The sequence below is a fragment of the Temnothorax nylanderi genome, unplaced genomic scaffold, assembly GCF_030848795.1.
Source record: "Temnothorax nylanderi isolate EJ_2023f unplaced genomic scaffold, tnyl_v1.0 TNYL_tig0007_pilon, whole genome shotgun sequence".
NCBI classification, from domain to species: domain Eukaryota; kingdom Metazoa; phylum Arthropoda; class Insecta; order Hymenoptera; family Formicidae; genus Temnothorax; species Temnothorax nylanderi.
Genome location: NW_027249069.1, coordinates 1,694,587 through 1,714,153, shown reverse-complemented (window position 1 = coordinate 1,714,153; position 19,567 = coordinate 1,694,587). Strand labels below are relative to the sequence as shown.

At 41.8% G+C, this 19,567-nt stretch overlaps 1 protein-coding gene and 2 long non-coding RNA genes across 5 annotated transcripts; 2 read left to right on the top strand and 1 right to left on the bottom strand.

The window, feature by feature from the left end:
- Positions 1–4,190: 4,190 nt before the first annotated feature.
- Positions 4,191–6,361, top strand: LOC139781144 (uncharacterized). The gene is made up of 4 exons (XR_011720437.1): positions 4,191–4,743; positions 4,843–4,967; positions 5,226–5,306; positions 5,405–6,361. It is a non-coding gene; the product is annotated as an uncharacterized lncRNA (long non-coding RNA).
- A 7,508-nt stretch (positions 6,362–13,869) lies between these two features.
- LOC139780930 (bifunctional glutamate/proline--tRNA ligase-like) lies at positions 13,870–19,045 on the top strand. 3 transcript variants are annotated; one of them, XM_071719679.1, is made up of 10 exons: positions 13,870–14,161; positions 14,247–14,541; positions 15,739–15,863; positions 15,952–16,306; positions 16,387–16,558; positions 16,829–17,332; positions 17,418–17,807; positions 18,266–18,329; positions 18,410–18,622; positions 18,780–19,045. In XM_071719679.1, the coding sequence occupies exons 2-10, from the start codon at positions 14,499–14,501 to the stop codon at positions 18,822–18,824; spliced, it is 1,911 nt and encodes a 636-aa protein (XP_071575780.1). In that variant the 5' UTR covers positions 13,870–14,161; positions 14,247–14,498; the 3' UTR covers positions 18,825–19,045. The 3 variants fall into 3 exon arrangements, with proteins under 3 accessions (XP_071575780.1, XP_071575790.1, XP_071575784.1); XM_071719683.1 differs by lacking the exon at positions 13,870–14,161 and having other exon boundaries at positions 14,208–14,541; XM_071719689.1 differs by lacking the exons at positions 18,266–18,329; positions 18,780–19,045 and having other exon boundaries at positions 13,872–14,161; positions 17,418–17,614; positions 18,410–18,541.
- On the bottom strand, positions 15,455–18,438 carry LOC139781140 (uncharacterized). Its single transcript, XR_011720434.1, has 2 exons — positions 18,348–18,438; positions 15,455–15,637 (listed from the first exon to the last, which is right to left on the bottom strand). It is a non-coding gene; the product is annotated as an uncharacterized lncRNA (long non-coding RNA).
- Positions 19,046–19,567: the final 522 nt, after the last annotated feature.

The window sequence follows — 19,567 nt, the reverse complement described above, 5'->3', positions numbered from 1 at the left end:
CGGCGCGACTGCGCGACTTCCCCCCTTGCTCGCTCGACCGTATAAATAGGCGCGTTGTCTACCGGCGGCAGTGACACGCGGCGCGACTTCCCCCCTTGCTCGCTCGACCGTATAAATAGGCGCGTTGTCTACCGGCGGCAGTGACACGCGGCGCGACTTCCCCCCTTGCTCGCTCGACCGTATAAATAGGCGCGTTGTCTACCGGCGGCAGTGACACGCGGCGCGACTTCCCCCCTTGCTCGCTCGACGCGGTGTTACGGTCACTCGTGGTGGTTTTAGCCGGTAGGCTGCGGGGAAATGGCGGAACTTTAATGTTCTGCTCTCTGCAGAATCCGGCACTCATGACATTACGCTCGAAAAAATTAAGCGTGTAAAAAATCTTGTCTATAAACGACGTCACGCTTATAAAGTTAAGCGTGTAAAAAATCTTGTCTATGAATGACATCACGCTTATAAAGTTAAGCGTGTAAAAAATCTTGTCTGCAAAAGACATCACGCTTGAAAAAAATTAAGCGTGTAAAAAATTTTGTCTGCTAAAGACATCACGCTGATAAAGTTAAGCGTGTAATAAATCTTCCCTCCAGGGGGTGGGGGGAGTCCTCCCGGACCCTTTAGGGGCACGGGGGAGCCCTCCACTACGGGTTTTGCGCACCCGGAGTACCCGAGCACACCAGTACCGCAATCTACGGCAGCCCTACGGGTCTGTCGTGGACCGGGGAGTCCTTTTAAGGACTCGCGAGGTAAGCGGCCTCTATAAAAAGTCCGCTCGGCTGGTCGGAGCCGTGAGGGAGGAGCTTAGGCTCTCCTAACCGACCTAAGGGAAGGAAAACCCTGACAGAAAACCGGGGGTCCGGCTGCCCTGCTTAGGAGTCTGTCGTTGGCTTCGGCCACCCAGACTCCCGCGTCGCGTTGTCTGCGGAACGACACCACGCTTAGAACGTTAAGCGTGTAAGAAATCGCGTCGCGTTGTCTGCGGAACGACACCACGCTTTTCTCAGTAGTGAGCGTGTAATAAGTAAATCCTCCTAAGGGTCTGCCTTCGGCGACATCACGCTTTTCTCCAGTAGTGAGCGTGTAATAAGTAAATCCTCCTCCTGTCTGCCTTCGGCGACATCACGCTTTTCTCCAGTAGTGAGCGTGTAAAAGTAAATCCTCCTCCTGTCTGCCTTCGGCGACATCACGCTTTTCTCCAGTAGTGAGCGTGTAATAAGTAAATCCTCCTCCTGTCTGCCTTCGGCGACATCACGCTTTTCTCCAGTAGTGAGCGTGTAATAAGTAAATCCTCCTCCTGTCTGCCTTCGGCGACATCACGCTTTTCTCCAGTAGTGAGCGTGTAAAAAGTAAATCCTCCTCCTGTCTGCCTTCGGCGACATCACGCTTTTCTCCAGTAGTGAGCGTGTAAAAGTAAATCCTCCTCCTGTCTGCCTTCGGCGACATCACGCTTTTCTCCAGTAGTGAGCGTGTAATAAGTAAATCCTCCTCCTGTCTGCCTTCGGCGACATCACGCTTTTCTCCAGTAGTGAGCGTGTAAAAAGTAAATCCTCCTCCTGTCTGCCTTCGGCGACATCACGCTTTTCTCCAGTAGTGAGCGTGTAAAAGTAAATCCTCCTCCTGTCTGCCTTCGGCGACATCACGCTTTTCTCCAGTAGTGAGCGTGTAATAAGTAAATCCTCCTCCTGTCTGCCTTCGGCGACATCACGCTTTTCTCCAGTAGTGAGCGTGTAAAAGTAAATCCTCCTCCTGTCTGCCTTCGGCGACATCACGCTTTTCTCCAGTAGTGAGCGTGTAATAAGTAAATCCTCCTCCTGTCTGCCTTCGGCGACATCACGCTTTTCTCCAGTAGTGAGCGTGTAATAAGTAAATCCTCCTCCTGTCTGCCTTCGGCGACATCACGCTTTTCTCCAGTAGTGAGCGTGTAAAAAGTAAATCCTCCTCCTGTCTGCCTTCGGCGACATCACGCTTTTCTCCAGTAGTGAGCGTGTAATAAGTAAATCCTCCTCCTGTCTGCCTTCGGCGACATCACGCTTTTCTCCAGTAGTGAGCGTGTAAAAGTAAATCCTCCTCCTGTCTGCCTTCGGCGACATCACGCTTTTCTCCAGTAGTGAGCGTGTAAAAGTAAATCCTCCTCCTGTCTGCCTTCGGCGACATCACGCTTTTCTCCAGTAGTGAGCGTGTAAAAAGTAAATCCTCCTCCTGTCTGCCTTCGGCGACATCACGCTTTTCTCCAGTAGTGAGCGTGTAATAAGTAAATCCTCCTCCTGTCTGCCTTCGGCGACATCACGCTTTTCTCCAGTAGTGAGCGTGTAATAAGTAAATCCTCCTCCTGTCTGCCTTCGGCGACATCACGCTTTTCTCCAGTAGTGAGCGTGTAATAAGTAAATCCTCCTCCTGTCTGCCTTCGGCGACATCACGCTTTTCTCCAGTAGTGAGCGTGTAATAAGTAAATCCTCCTCCTGTCTGCCTTCGGCGACATCACGCTTTTCTCCAGTAGTGAGCGTGTAATAAGTAAATCCTCCTCCTGTCTGCCTTCGGCGACATCACGCTTTTCTCCAGTAGTGAGCGTGTAAAAAGTAAATCCTCCTCCTGTCTGCCTTCGGCGACATCACGCTTTTCTCCAGTAGTGAGCGTGTAATAAGTAAATCCTCCTCCTGTCTGCCTTCGGCGACATCACGCTTTTCTCCAGTAGTGAGCGTGTAATAAGTAAATCCTCCTCCTGTCTGCCTTCGGCGACATCACGCTTTTCTCCAGTAGTGAGCGTGTAAAAAGTAAATCCTCCTCCTGTCTGCCTTCGGCGACATCACGCTTTTCTCCAGTAGTGAGCGTGTAATAAGTAAATCCTCCTCCTGTCTGCCTTCGGCGACATCACGCTTTTCTCCAGTAGTGAGCGTGTAAAAAGTAAATCCTCCTCCTGTCTGCCTTCGGCGACATCACGCTTTTCTCCAGTAGTGAGCGTGTAATAAGTAAATCCTCCTCCTGTCTGCCTTCGGCGACATCACGCTTTTCTCCAGTAGTGAGCGTGTAAAAAGTAAATCCTCCTCCTGTCTGCCTTCGGCGACATCACGCTTTTCTCCAGTAGTGAGCGTGTAAAAGTAAATCCTCCTCCTGTCTGCCTTCGGCGACATCACGCTTTTCTCCAGTAGTGAGCGTGTAAAAAGTAAATCCTCCTCCTGTCTGCCTTCGGCGACATCACGCTTTTCTCCAGTAGTGAGCGTGTAAAAAGTAAATCCTCCTCCTGTCTGCCTTCGGCGACATCACGCTTTTCTCCAGTAGTGAGCGTGTAAAAAGTAAATCCTCCTCCTGTCTGCCTTCGGCGACATCACGCTTTTCTCCAGTAGTGAGCGTGTAATAAGTAAATCCTCCTCCTGTCTGCCTTCGGCGACATCACGCTTTTCTCCAGTAGTGAGCGTGTAAAAAGTAAATCCTCCTCCTGTCTGCCTTCGGCGACATCACGCTTTTCTCCAGTAGTGAGCGTGTAAAAAGTAAATCCTCCTCCTGTCTGCCTTCGGCGACATCACGCTTTTCTCCAGTAGTGAGCGTGTAAAAAGTAAATCCTCCTCCTGTCTGCCTTCGGCGACATCACGCTTTTCTCCAGTAGTGAGCGTGTAAAAAGTAAATCCTCCTCCTGTCTGCCTTCGGCGACATCACGCTTTTCTCCAGTAGTGAGCGTGTAAAAAGTAAATCCTCCTCCTGTCTGCCTTCGGCGACATCACGCTTTTCTCCAGTAGTGAGCGTGTAAAAAGTAAATCCTCCTCCTGTCTGCCTTCGGCGACATCACGCTTTTCTCCAGTAGTGAGCGTGTAAAAAGTAAATCCTCCTCCTGTCTGCCTTCGGCGACATCACGCTTTTCTCCAGTAGTGAGCGTGTAATAAGTAAATCCTCCTCCTGTCTGCCTTCGGCGACATCACGCTTTTCTCCAGTAGTGAGCGTGTAAAAAGTAAATCCTCCTCCTGTCTGCCTTCGGCGACATCACGCTTTTCTCCAGTAGTGAGCGTGTAATAAGTAAATCCTCCTCCTGTCTGCCTTCGGCGACATCACGCTTTTCTCCAGTAGTGAGCGTGTAAAAAGTAAATCCTCCTCCTGTCTGCCTTCGGCGACATCACGCTTTTCTCCAGTAGTGAGCGTGTAATAAGTAAATCCTCCTCCTGTCTGCCTTCGGCGACATCACGCTTTTCTCCAGTAGTGAGCGTGTAATAAATAAATCCTCTGTTAGGGTCACTCGTGGTGGTTTTAGCCGGTAGGCTGCGGGGAAATGGCGGAACTTTAATGTTCTGCTCTCCGCAGAATCCGGCACTCCCCCCGCCCCGCCCCGGGGAAGGGGGGTCTTCCTCCCGAAAGGGGGGTCACTGGTCACTCAAACCCCGGAAGAATGGAGGCACTCCCCGACCAGTGGTGCTCCCCGATCGGTGGCATAGCCACCGTGACTGGTTGCCACTGCTGACGGGTTGCCTCCAGGACGTCGTGGGGATTCCAGTGATGGAAGATTTCCACCACGTAAAAAAAAAAAAAAAAAAAAGGGACCTAGTTAAAACGTAGGTAGGGAATAATTTTTAATTCCTTTCAGCAATTACATTTCCATTAAGCAAGAACAGTCAAGAAACATTTCGACTATATTGCAAAAACGTTGTAAAATTAATGCAATATAGCTGAAATGCTTCTTGATTTTTCTTGCTTAAGGGATGAAGTCACACTGCATTGCCACGAGTCTCAATGTGGCTCGAGACCGGAACAGCATGAAAGAAAGTGGTGAGTTTAATTGATTTTCACGTACTATGTCACTTATGTCCAAAAATTTTCTATCTCTTCTGTCTTTACTTAATCGAATCGTTTATTTGAATGTTTCAGAAAATAACGACGCAGAAGGTGACATCGGAGCAGCGAGGGAATCCTGCGTAGCTGACATTCCGAGCAGCCTGAGAGGAGGAGGAGGCCTAGGATAGGCATCGGGCATCGGCGTACCAACACTTCTGGTAAATGTTACTTTTTATTTTTTCTAAAGATATAGAATCTCTTTTTTTGTTTGTGCTTATTCAGTTGTTACATTAAATCGTGTTTCGAAATTTAAATTAGTAAAAAGAAATATTTTGAAAAATTTGATTCAAGTTGATTCTAACGTAAAAATTTTTTTCGAAGAAGTAATTTAAAATATAATATTAATCTGAATAACGAATAAGATGTTCGATGCGCGTGACAATTATTTAATCGATTCGATTATTTTTATGTTACAGAAAATATCCACGCGGGAAGGAGCAACGTTGCTTCGCATCGAGGGAACACGAGGGACATCCCGAGCAGCCTAAAAGAAGGTGGTGAGTGTAATTGATTTTCACGTACTATGTCATTTATGTCACAAATTTTCTATTTCTTCTGTCTTTACTTAATCGAATCGTTCATTTGAATGTTTCAGAAAATAACGACGCAGAAGGTGACATCGGAGCAGCGAGGGAATCCTGCGAAGCTGTGAGGTCGTATCTTACACAATTCGAGGTCGATTTTACACAATTTCCGGTTTTTCTGCTTAAACGCTTAGTCAGGCAACCCCGAAGCTAAGTGTCTACATCCTATCTTAAAATAGATTACCAAAAATGAATTGGTTGTCAAAATTTTCTCGTATTTTCTCGTATTTGTAGATACGACAAATTTGCACTTCAAAATTATAATCAAATAATGAACAAGATACGACATATTTATTTTTAAATAACAATAATAAATGTTATTTAAAACTAAATATGTCGTAACTTGTTTATTTGATTACAATTTTAAAGTACGTCGTATCTATAAAAATTGCGTTTTTGCGTTTGTTTTCCACGAATAATATCAAATTAAACAATAAAGCTGTATTTTAATTCCAAATCACTATACTTTTGAAAGTAAAGCAAACTATCTTGTTTGTTGCTTATCAACAAAACAAAAATTTACGAATCCTGTAAAGTGACAGTTTTTAAGATACGACCTCCCGAAAGATATCAGTCGATATACGATAGAAACAATAAAAAATATGAACAGGAAAAGATTTTGTCATCGTTGAAATGGAATTCGAACTTGTGAAGATCTATAAACGACAAAACATTTATGTTATTGAGTTATTGATTATTTTTACTGCCTAATCTATTGTAGGGTATATGCAAAAGTTAAGTGAAAAAGCAAAACAAATGTAATGCGTTAAACATATTTTAATGTACGTTGCTTTTTAGTATTATATAAGTGTTATTTGCAATTGGGAACAAAGTTCTTTGGAAATTTTAAACGTCATCGCAGGTGATGACCATTACATGATTATAGGGAAGATAAGTATAGGAAGATTTTTCAATTTTAAAATATTTATTGTTATTTTATAATAAAACATTACATTTACATTCTCTCACTTTATGAGATTTTACATTATTTTATATCACGTTTCACTTTATTAATAATTGGATTTGCCACAAAAAACCCTGTCTATTTTAGAACCCTCGCGTCTAACAACGAGACTTTGCTAAAATAAAAAATTATTGTTAGAGGATCAGAATATTCTACAGACATAATCCTCTAAGTCGACATTGTTTAGAGATACACTTTCTGAAACATTAGAAAAATATACTATATAGCATTCTTTCATTCGATTTCTCGGCATCCAGGACTTTTTTCCGTGGTGATAGTGGTAATGGTTACAATCAATTATTTTGAATATCCCTGACTCACATCCAGAAACTTGCAATTAGCTGGATCAGTAGTAACAAATTTATTTGTATAAAGTACTTCAATTGATATATTAAAATAGTTTATTATCCGTCATCACAGGGAGGTGCCTAGGACGTCGAAAAATCGAATGAAACAAAGCCATTTCGTACATTTTTCTAATTTTTCAAAGAGTGTATCTCTGAACGGTATTAACTTACAATAAAGGATTATGTTTATATAGAAATATTTCGATCTTCTAACAATAATCTTTCATTTTAAATCTCGTTACTAAACGCGAGGGGCCTAAAACCTTTATAAAAATGGGCAAAGTTCTTTGTAAGTGAGTTTAATGCCAAATTGGCAACAATTTGCTATTAATTTACTTACTGGATTATAAACACGCTGCTGTGTATTACAGACGGGTTGCAATCATATCTACCCATTAGAGAATAGATATTTTGTACTCTAAACGGTAAGATATAAATGCACCCATGTGCACATATGGGTAGCAATTTACTCCATTTGCACGAATTCTTGTATGAACACAGTGCACAAGATGACACTAATGCAGATAGATGAGCGAGCGTATATTTTATTTGCACATTATAAACAGCGCTAAGAGCAGAATGCATTTTGACAGTAGTCACTGCGGCGAGCGCAGAATGCATTTTGACAGTAGTCACTGCGGCGAGCGCAGAATGCATTGCATTTTAACAATAGTCACTGCGGCGAGCGCACAAAGTTTGAAAACAAATGGGATATTCAAATTTTATATCACGTATAATCATCGATAATTTCGAGAATTTTCTTTCTCTAAAAACTATAAATTTTCTTCAAAAATTAGTTATTAAGACTGTATATTTGACATTAAATTAATATAATATAAGAACGCCATCAAGTCCGAGCTAGGATCTAAGTAGCAAATAATTTCCGTGTGAATTTCTAATACTATTTCGAACTAAACTGCGCGCCAACGAATTGTCGGTCTTGAAACACAGTTTTTTCGTTAGAACAGTAAATTTACTTAAATAAATCGCAAATCGATTTAATTTTTGATGCTGATACAAATCGTATCTAACATCCCCTCTTTCCCCGAATATTACTGTAAAGAATTTATTGCGAAAAAATATTATCTCAGTCAGGGTTTTTTCGCAATAAGTTGTTATGTAATACATATAAACTAGGAAAATTATTTGACAATCATTAAAATTATTCGCATATTTTCTAACAACTTTAGGAAAATTAACGATTTGCTAATAAAAAAATTAGAAATTATTTTCAAATTACAAAATAAGTTTTCTTTATTATTATATAATAACAATAGTATTGTTCATTAATCCTCGGTCTCGGCTTCATATATATATATATATTTTTTTTTTATATTATATATTATATATATTTATATTTATTTATTTATTTATTTATTTATTTTATATGTATATATATAAAATCAATAAATATTATAAGTAATTAATAAGTACGACAAGACCTAGGTGCGCGCGCGCGAGCGTGAGCGTCGAGAAGCCTAGCACGATTCTCGCCGGCTCGCGGCTGACCGAGCGTCGAGCATCTGACATCACTGCTGAAATCACCGGAAATAAGTTGGCGCTGGAAGTTCATATTTTTTAATAAACTATAGCTCAAACGATTGCTCCCTAATTGCTCCCTCAGAATCAACAATTGCTCTCCTTTTAAAATTATTATTTTTTAAGATATTTAAAAAAAACGTAAAAGTTATAACTTTCACTCAAAAACATATTTCTAATAACTCTATGCAACTAAATCCGGCATAGAACGATTGCTCCTTATTGCTCCATCATTATTTTAATGATTTATTGCATTTTTATTGAAAAATTAACAAATTAATCATTTCACAAGTGACGCCGCCGCCACTTATCGGCCGCCTATTGTAACTATGGCTCGGCAGCCATTGGCGGAAATATTTAACTAATTTTAATCAGTTATCTAATAATAAACTAAATTTTATTCATACCTAATTTACAGAGCATTCTTAAAGATACTGCTACAAAAGTGGTTCTTTCAATGCAACAAATTGTCAATCCACAACATCTTCAACACCTTCCATATCTTCATTATCTAACGATACAACTTCTAATTTCATTGACGCTGCATGTTATACTGGTCCCATAAAGTTATCCAAACACCGAGCCATGGCTACACATAATGTCTACACTATAGTGCAGACATTAAAACAAAACCCTGGCGTCCCTCGAATCGGATCACGCGGGAGTATTAACGGCGATCGGCCGCGAGGCCTCACGCCACTCTGACACGCTTGGCTGTAGAACACCGTGACCGCCGGGGCACGACCTCGGGGCACGCGCTCCTCCTAACCGAGTAAGTAAGGAGGAGGACTGATGGATGGCCGATGGATTAAACGCACCCCGGAGGATGGCTGGTGGATGACCGATGGATTAAACGAAAGCCGGAGTATGGCTGGTGGATGGCCGATGGATTAAACGCACGCCGGAGGATAGCTGGTGGATGGCCGATGGATTAAACGCACGCTGGAGGATGGCTGGTGGATGACCGATGGATTAAACGAAAGACGGAGGATGGCTGATGGACGGCCGATGGATTAAACGCACGCCGGAGGATGGCCGATGGATTAAACGCACGCCGGAGGATGGCCGGTGGATTGAACGCACGCCGGAGGATGGCTGGTGGATGGCCGATGGATTAAACGCACGCCGGAGGATGGCCGGTGGATTAAACGCACGCCGGAGGATGGCTGGTGGATAGCCGATGGATTAAACGCACGACGGAGGATGGCCGATGGATTAAACGCACGCCGGAGGATGGCTGGTGGATGGCCGATGGATTAAACGCTCGCCGGAGGATGGCTGGTGGATTAAACGCACGCCGGAGGATGGCCGGTGGATTGAACGCACGCCGGAGAATGGCTGGTGGATGGCCGATGGATTCAACGCACGCCGGAGGATGGCCGGTGGATTAAACGCACGCCGGAGGATGGCTGGTGGATGGCCGATGGATTAAACGCACGCCGGAGGATGGCTGGTGGATGGCCGATGGATTAAACGCTCGGCGGAGGATGGCCGGTGGATTAAACGCTCGCCGGAGGATGGCTGGTGGATGGCCGATGGATTCAACGCACGCCGGAGGATGGCCGGTGGATTAAACGCACGCCTGAGGATGGCTGGTGGATGGCCGATGGATTAAACGCTCGCCGGAGGATGGCTGGTGGATTAAACGCACGCCGGAGGATGGCCGGTGGATTGAACGCACGCCGGAGAATGGCTGGTGGATGGCCGATGGATTCAACGCACGCCGGAGGATGGCCGGTGGATTAAACGCACGCCGGAGGATGGCCGGTGGATTGAACGCACGCCGGAAAATGGGTGGTGGATGGCCGATGGATTAAACGCACGCCGGAGGATGGCTGGTGGATGCCCGATGGATTAAACGCACGCCGGAGAATGGCTGGTGGATGGCTGAGTGATTAAACGCACGCCGGAGGATGGCCGGTGGATTAAACGCACGCCGGAGGAAGGCTGGTGGATGGCTGATGGATTAAACGCACGCCGGAGGATGGCCGGTGGATTAAACGCACGCCGGAGAATGGCTGGTGGATGGCCGATGGATTCAACGCACGCCGGAGGATGGCCGGTGGATTAAACGCACGCCGGAGGATGGCTAGTGGATGGCCGATGGATTAAACGCATGCCGGAGGATGGCCGGTGGATTAAACGCACGCCGGAGGATGGCCGGTGGATTGAACTCACGCCGGAGGATGGCTGGTGGATGGCCGATGGATTCAACGCACGCCGGAGGATGGCCGGTGGATTAAACGCACGCCGGAGGATGGCTGGTGGATGGCCGATGAAATAAACGCACGCCGGAGGATGGCTGGTGGATGGCCGATGGATTAAACGCTCGGCGGAGGATGGCCGGTGGATTAAACGCACGCCGGAGGATGGCCGATGGATTCAACGCACGCCGGAGGATGGCCGGTGGATTAAACGCACGCCGGACGATGGCTGGTGGAAGGCCGATGGATTAAACGCACGCCGGAGGATGGCTGGTGGATGGCCGATGGATTAAACGCTCGGCGGAGAATGGCCGGTGGATTAAACGCACGCCGGAGGATGGCTGGTGGATGGCCGATGGATTAAACGCATGCCGGAGGATGGCCGGCGAAGGAGCGGCCACGAATAAACCGCCCGAGGAGCAGAGCGAGAAAGAGCGAGAGAGAGAGAGAAAGAGAGAGAGAGAGAGAGAGAGAGAGAGAGAGAGAGAGAGAGAGAGAGAGAGAGAGAGAGAGAGAGAGAGAGAGAGAGAGAGAGAGAGAGAGAGAGAGAGAGAGAGAGAGAGAGAGAGAGAGAGAGAGAGAGAGAGAGATAGTGAGCGAGGAGCGTGGGAGCGAGGGAGCGAGGGATGGGCATGGCACGGCAAGGGGGCATGGCAAGGCTTGGCAAGGGGCATGTCAAGGCAAGGGGGCAAGGCAAGAAAGTCTTATCAAGATTATATACTATCAAAAATTATTAGATAATAACAAACAATTTGAATAAATAATTCGTATAAACTGTTTACTAAAATGTTTTTGCTTCAATAAATTTTTAAAATAAAATAAATATGTGCGTTTCGTATTTACTTTTGTACATTTTTTAATATTTTTTAAATATTCTATATATATGATAAATAATATATAACAGCGTAAAACATATTTTTTTTATGTATATGTATATTTACAAAATAAATTAGTATAGATAACAATCTAAGATCTAAGACATATGTTACGCTGTAACGCTGCGCACACATACACACACACACACACACATATTTCCTTTTCTTTTTCTTTTTGTCTTGTTTTATCGCGATGCGAGGGAGAGGTAGAGGCCGAGAAAGAGGCAGAGGCAGAAGAATAGGAAGAGGCGGAGCTGGTGAAGAAAAAAATATATCGGGCATCAACATATTATTACCAAAAATAATCTTCAATAAATAATAAAGTAACAATTAATATATATTTCATTTATACATAGCTCTCTCTACTCCTAAAGCTAACTCCTAAATTTTTGCCTTCCTGAATTAGTGTTTATAAATATTTATTTCATTTTATTTATAATTTTTACATTTATAAATAAATATATATATATATTTTTTTTAATATGCATATATATATATGGAGGGGTTAAAGCCATAGTGGTGTAAGTCAATTTTTTTGACCACTTTTTTTTCTTCTTTTTTCAACATATCTGCATGTGTAGACTGCATCTATGAACTTAACTCGATAAGTTAAAAAAAGTGACTTACACCATCACTATGGCTTTAACCCCTCCATATATATATATGCATATTTAAAAGTTATAAATATAAAAATTGTAAATATGATTAAATAAATGGTAATTCTTCAGTTTAGCTACCTCAGCACAGAAATCGATGAAATTAGGCTTATTCGACGCGTTTTTGCACGAAACGAAAGAATCTGGCAGAAAGAAGTGTCGCTCTGCCCCGCGACGCGAGATATTAATCGTTAAAGTTGACAGGAATCAGGTTATGATTCCTGTCATACCGACGACATGTAGCAACACTGAACATGCCCTGTGGCCACATGCGCATGCTCAGTGGCCGCACGCGCATGCAAAAGTGCGCCAATTTTAAATATGATGACTGGTCAATCATGCAGAATAATCAAGCGTCTTCATTCAAGCAGTTAGGTATCACGCTGGGAGTTTTGTTTAGTTTTATTATGCTGCGGCGGAGCCCCTTCCCCGCCTATTTATGTACTGTTTATACACGTGTACTATTATACACATGTGTATAAAGCGCGTCAACTAACCTATGTAGGTTAGTGACGCGCTTTAAAAGTATTTAAGTGTTTAAAGCGCGTCAACTAACCTATGTAGGTTAGTGACGCGCTTTAAAAGTATTTAATGGCGTTTTCGATTTATGACGAACCTGGCTCGGGTTAGCTCATGGACATAGAACACATATACATATTATGTATGTATTCTATGTCTATGAGCTAACCCGAGCCAGGTTCATCACAAATCGAAAACGCCATAAGTGTTTAAAGCGCGTCATCTAACCTACATAGGTTAGTTGACGCGCTTTAAACACTTAAATACTTTTAAAGCGCGTCAACTAACCTATGTAGGTTAGATGACGCGCTTTAAACACTTAAATACTTTTAAAGCGCGTCACTAACCTACATAGGTTAGTTGACGCGCTTTATACACATGTGTATAATAGTACACGTGTATAAACAGTACATAAATAGGCGGGGGAGGGGCTCCGCCGCAGCATATAATAAAACTAAACAAAACTCTCAGCGTGATACCTAACTGCTTGAATGAAGACGCTTGATTATTCTGCATGATTGACCAGTCATCATATTTAAAATTGGCGCACTTTTGCATGCGCATGTGGCCGCGGGGCATGTCCGTAGTCGCTACATCTCGTCGGTATGACAGGAATCATAACCTGATTCATGTCAACTTTAACGATTAATATCTCGCTTCGCGGGGCAGAGCGACACTTTTTTCTGCCAGATTCTTTCGTTTCGTGCAAAAACGCGTCGAATAAGCCTAATTTCATCGATTTCTGTGCTGAGGTAGCTAAACTGAAGAATTACCTGCGTGGCATCGTGGCAACGTCGCATAGCCGGCGCGTGCCGCCGCTGCGGCAGCATATCCCCTCCAGCTGGGTAGTTCGTACACGAACCATCAAAGACCGACAATATCGAAAAGTGGATGTATACATAGCACGGACTTGAACCAAATTCATCGACACTATCGAAAAGTGGATGTGACTCGTAGTTCCAATTCCTGAAAGTGGATGTGTGGCGCTACTGTACGGCCTAGCAAAAGCGTCCCAAGAAAATCGCCGTCATTGCGCCTCTCATCCTTCTCTCTGGTTAGTCCGGACTCAATCCTAGGGGCAAAGTCTGTCGGTAAGGGGCAAAGTCTGTCGGTAATCAAAGCACGGAAATGCTGGTCTCGACTTTTGAGGGGCCATTGGCTATCTTCTGTGAAGCCACACAGCCAATTAGGAATGTTTGGTGTAAAACTCGGGGCAGATGGCGCCATGGCGTCCAGTCCTGTCATGGCGGCGTCACCAACACTAACTCAATATACATGTGTGTGTTGGTGTATCTGTGAGCACATCCGTGAGATATAAGGTCTGTTTTCTGTTGCTGCACTGCTGAACTAGTGCACTCTAGTACACTAGTTCAGCAGTGCAGCAACAGAAAACAGACCTTATATCTCACGGATGTGCTCACAGATACACCAACACACACATGTATATTGAGTTAGTGTTAGTGACGCCGCCATGACAGGACAGAACGCCATGGCGCCATCTGCCCCGAGTTTTACACTGAACATTCCTAATTGCTTGTTTTGACGCTCGCATATTTGATGCTATTTCGCCTTCTACCGATGAAGTTGGTCACGTGACCAGTTTTGACGCCCAAATCAAGCGTTGAGCGTCAGCATGAAAAGGCCCCTGATTGGCTCTTATGATTGTAAGAACCAATAAAAACCAATCAGGACGCGTAGCACAGGTACGAGCAAGCAATCCAGCAGGTAAAAAAGCATCGTGTGCTCTAGGCTTAATCTACGTGACGTGGCCGGGATGCGCTTGCTGCGCATGCGCGAGCTTTTTCCAGCCGACCCAGCCTTTCCCGAGCCACGAGCCACGTGCTACTATTGCCACTCCGGATTCTGCCGGGACTCGGGAGCGTCGGGAGCTTAACTTCAACGCTGGATCTGCCGTGTGGAGTGTGATTATTAACAATATTAACTTTTATCGGCGCATGCTGACACTGAATCTGTTTCGCTTGGAGTGAACGTACGAAGACAATGGCGTTTAAAATTGCCCTTGACCCAGCGCGTCCTTCACGAGGTAAAATTCATGCGATCAACGCGCGGTTCGGAATCTGAACGTCGGTTTCATCATTTTTTAGCTTCCCCTGGGGCCTACTTCTCGAAAAATATCCCATACGTGTTATGCATATCACACTTTGCAACCAATAGCACACTTGCAAAGTGTGATTTTCTAGTGACACTGATAAAATATCGTATGCGATATTTTTCGAGAATGAGGCCTCGCGGAACGTTCTACGAAGAGCGTTCTCTTTCTGGAACAGAGGGGAGACAAATAATTGTTGAGGCAAATGTTCCCCTCTTTTTTTTAATAGATTTCCAGGTTTTTTAAAAGTTTTCATAATTTATACTTACCTACTTTCTGTATTCTTCTGTATTCATGCGTTTATCGACATTTCTCACGTTTGTTGCGTCATGTCACGTCGAGTCGTGTAGCAATTCAAATATTCCAGATGTTTTTTCAAGTGCGATGAATAAAGACGCTTTCGATAATAATACCATGCAAGTAGCGCGTCACATGTTACATATTAAGTGCGACGTGGAAAATACACGATTTTACTGTGGAACGGTTAGTGAAACTCGTTCGATAACTTCATCATACTTGTTCAGCTTAGTTACATCACATGCTGCATAATGCGAGATTGTCCGTTTTTTTTTTTAAACTGTTATATATTACTTAGGAAATGTCGAAACTAGATATCAAACAGACTTTTCTGTAAAACTAGTTGAATTGAGAATTGCGTCATAATTTCTAATTTTTTAACAATTATCTAGATATCGATATTCTAGAAAATTTATCATAAAGTTTAATTTAGCATAAAATGTACTAGTATTTTATTCTATATAAAATAATGTAATGACGTAAAATTTAATTACGGAATAATGCAGTGTAATATTGTAATAATTATCGTTTTAAATTATAGGTTTCATGCTGTTGTATGAGTATCTTTTTTATTAAACAAATTAGTTACAAATTAGTTGTAGGCATAGATACTAGGTTTCGTCCGTGAATTAATATCGATGATAAAGATGTAAAAATATCCTGGTTTTGTTTGTCACTTATCTGAATGTTAAATTTTGTACCGATGTGCTGGTAGTGATGGCCGTAATTAAATCTGAAAATAAAGATATAACAATACATATCGTGCGACAAAACTTGGAATAAGGATTTATATTCTACTGAATTACATGACTTAATTTGTATTATTATTATTAGGTGATATCTGTCCTCATAAAAGAATTAAAATTGACCACTGGATCTCCTATGCCAACCTATCGGAAAATATAGAAAATAATGATCTGTTGAACAATGCGACTCTACCCGGAGCAGAAATGGGCAAAGTAATGTCACGCAGTACAATGAGAAGTAGATTTAGTTTGATTTTTCAACTTTTGTAACTTCAAAAAATTTTTTATTTATCTTCTGCAGGTAGTGGTAAGATTCTCAACGGAACCAGCAAGTGGCTACCTGCACATTGGTCATGCCAGAGCAGCTTTCTTTAATCATTATTGTGCCAAGATATATCGAGGACAGTTCATCATGCGATTTGACGACACAAATCCAGCGAAGGAGACCGTAGAATTTGAGGACGCTATATTGGAAGATTTAAGATTACTGCAAATTAAGCCTGATCGTTTAACGCATACCTCGGATTACTTTGAGATATTACAAGACTATTGTACTACATTAATTAAGAAGGGAAAGGCATACGTGGATGGCACCCCGCCGAGTCTTATGAAAGAACAACGCGATCAAAGATTGAAATCTACATATCGAGATAACTGTAAATAATTATGTTGAGAAGAAACGTCGTATTAATTTTCTGTCTCGATTTATTGTAATAACAATATTCCGCCTTTACAGCCGTTGACAATAATCTGGCATTGTGGAAAGAAATGAAACGCGGTACCGAGGAGGGTCAAAAGTACTGTGTCAGAGCAAAGATCGATTATCAGTCGGCAAACAGATGCAGGCGCGATCCAACAATTTACCGTTGCAAGCCAGAATCTCATCCACGTACTGGAAACAAATACAAGTATTAATATTTTTAAATATTTTCGCAAGACCTATTTATATATTATTAATCTAACAATAGCTTGAAAGGTTTAGTTATAATTGAAAAAAAATTTTTAATATTGAATTACTTTGTTGATGTTAATAAACTAGTTATTTTATGTACTATTCGTATTATAATATATAAATTTGGTTGACAATACTGTTTTATATCAGTATTAATACGAGCTACGGTACAGCCTAAAAATTACAATTTAATTATAGAATTATTGCTTTTACTTGTTTATATTAGGGTGTATCCTACATATGATTTTGCCTGTCCAATTGTCGACGATATTGAGAACGTTACTCACGCTCCGAGTGTAATGGAGGAGGTTCATGTTGGAGACGCTCAATCCCAAGACCTTATTTACTCTATAAAAACACTAATCGGGGATCATGATATAGATTCTTCATTGAATAACGTTACTCTGCCTACAACGGAGTATCACGATAGAGATGCTGTTTTTAATTGGATAAGCCTGAATTTGGGATTGCGTGACCCGTGCAATTTCCTCGTATTTCGTCGGTTAAACATGACTCATACGGTTTTATCTAAACGAAAGTTAACCTGGTTCGTAAATGAAGGTCTAGTCGATGGCTGGGACGATCCACGCTTTCCGACAGTGAGAGGCATTCTGAGACGAGGAATGAAATTTGAGGTTCTAGAACAATTTGTCTTCTCAGATGATAGCGCAATTGAATGGGAAAAAATATGGGCTTTTAACAAGATAATCGCCGACCATGTCGCGGTCAGGTAATAAAAATATTAAAAATGTTATTAAGAGTTTGATGGATTAGTATAGTATGTCGATATTTTTTAAAAATATCTATAATTTTAGGTATACCGCATTGGATTGTAATGAAATGATACTAGTAAATGTAGTAGATGCTAAGGAAGAGTGGCTGAGTGTGCAAAATCATCCTAAAGATTCATCTAAAGGTACCAAACGAGTGCGAGTGGGCCCTAAAATATTGATAGAAAAGGAGGATGCTGAAAGATTAATCGAAGGACAGAATGCAACCTTTATCAACTGGGGTAATTTGATGATACTAAAGATAAATAAGCAGGCTGGCAACATAGTAGATGTGGAAGCACGACTAAATTTGGAGGACAAAAATTACAAAAACACCTTGAAGATCACATGGCTGGCTGAGTCGTTACCCAGATCTGATCCAAATGCGGAAAAGTCAAATCCAATAAAATGCTGTGCTGTTTACTTTGATCACATAGATAGATATTTATTTACTTCAGCTTTACATAATAGCCAGGAAGGGACTTGGTTTACAAAATAAAACTTAACCACACTCATCCATCCATACCTTGCGTATACTATCCGTTATAGCCTAAAATAACCTACAACTACCTTAAACTAAACTATTTCTCACAGTCATATCACAGTCATATCTTTAGTCTTATTTAATTCCTTGCGCTTCTTTAGTTCCTTCTCCCTCTCTTTCCATAATTTCCTCAGCATCTTACCCTTATCTAAATCTAGTTCATCGCTCCACAGCCTTTTCCACTTCTCCGCCTCATTCCTACCTAAATCCTTAAACCACACACTTGCCCTCTTACATTCCTTTACATAATGTTCCATACAGTCACTGCCCTCACCGCACAAAATACATTTTTTACAATTTTCTTCTAACCAATATTTATTTACTTCTTCTAAATTTACTTTGATCACATTTTGAGCGTGCCAATTTTGGGTGAAGACGACGATTTTAAAAACTTTGTTACCAAGGATACAAGAGTAAAGAATTTTACTTACAAACAAGTAAACTGGCAATTACTGTGTGTATCGTTAATTGTATATAAAAATTCTTATTTTAGAAAGAGGTTCAAATGCTGGGTGAAGTGGAACTCAAACGCGTGAAGAAGGGAGAGATAATTCAACTGCAGAAGAAGGGATTTTTTATTTGTGACGTTCCGTATGCCACCATTGGTTCTTATTCATCACGGGAACAACCTATTATATTGTTCCGTATACCTGATGGACATACAGCAACACCTTATATGACGCCTGCACTGTCACGTAATCAACAGGTAAAATCAGTATACCTTTATCTTTCAATTAATATCTTATTATTTATAAATTAATAATTTGTACATTAAATGACAAAAAGTAAAGTATTATTTTGCTACTGCAAAGCATTATTTATAATCTTTAAAAGAATCAATAAGTAAAAGAGAAAATTTTTAGGGAGATAAAATGCAATGCGTCAACAACAGGGGAGTGAATGTATGAAGCTTCGGTTGACTCCATGGCGCTGGGAGTAACGTGCTTGCCCACGTGATCAAAAATTAACCTAGCTATTTATTTATTTTGATAGATACTTGACACTCGTCAAACTTATGTTAAAATTTTTTTATCAGTTAATTCTGCAAAAATGCCTAAACATTTGATATTTTTAACTATAAATAGAGGATGTCACTAGGTGAGAAAATAAATAAAAATTTAAAGCAAGATTTGTTGGTTATTTCTTAATCATCTGTTTCAACCATTAACCGCGGAAAAACTGTTTTCAATCTCTTTCAATACATAGATATTTAAAAATCATTCCGACTAACATCAACTCAAAATGTACAGAATGTAATCTACTTTTTTAAACAAAAAAATTGTTTTAAATTGATATTTTGGTCATTTATAAATTCATTTTTCTGAAGCAATGATAAGCAATATACAAATGCATAAAAATATTTCTTATATACAGAAGGAAATTTTACTGTAAGCTTTGTAGCTTAATGTTAATTTCATACTTATAGGTTCTCCGCAGAAAGGTGACAATAATAAATTCTTTTTATCGAGCTCGAGTTTGAATTCGTTCCAGTTTTGAATATAAAATTACGTAAGAAAAAAGCCATATGGCGTCTGCACACAGGACGCGGAAACGCTTGCCGCGCGGCAAGAAGCGACGCGGTAGCCAATCAACGTGTTGCTTTTCCGTAAGAACCAAATGTTTATTGACTACCGCGTCGCTTCTTGCCGCG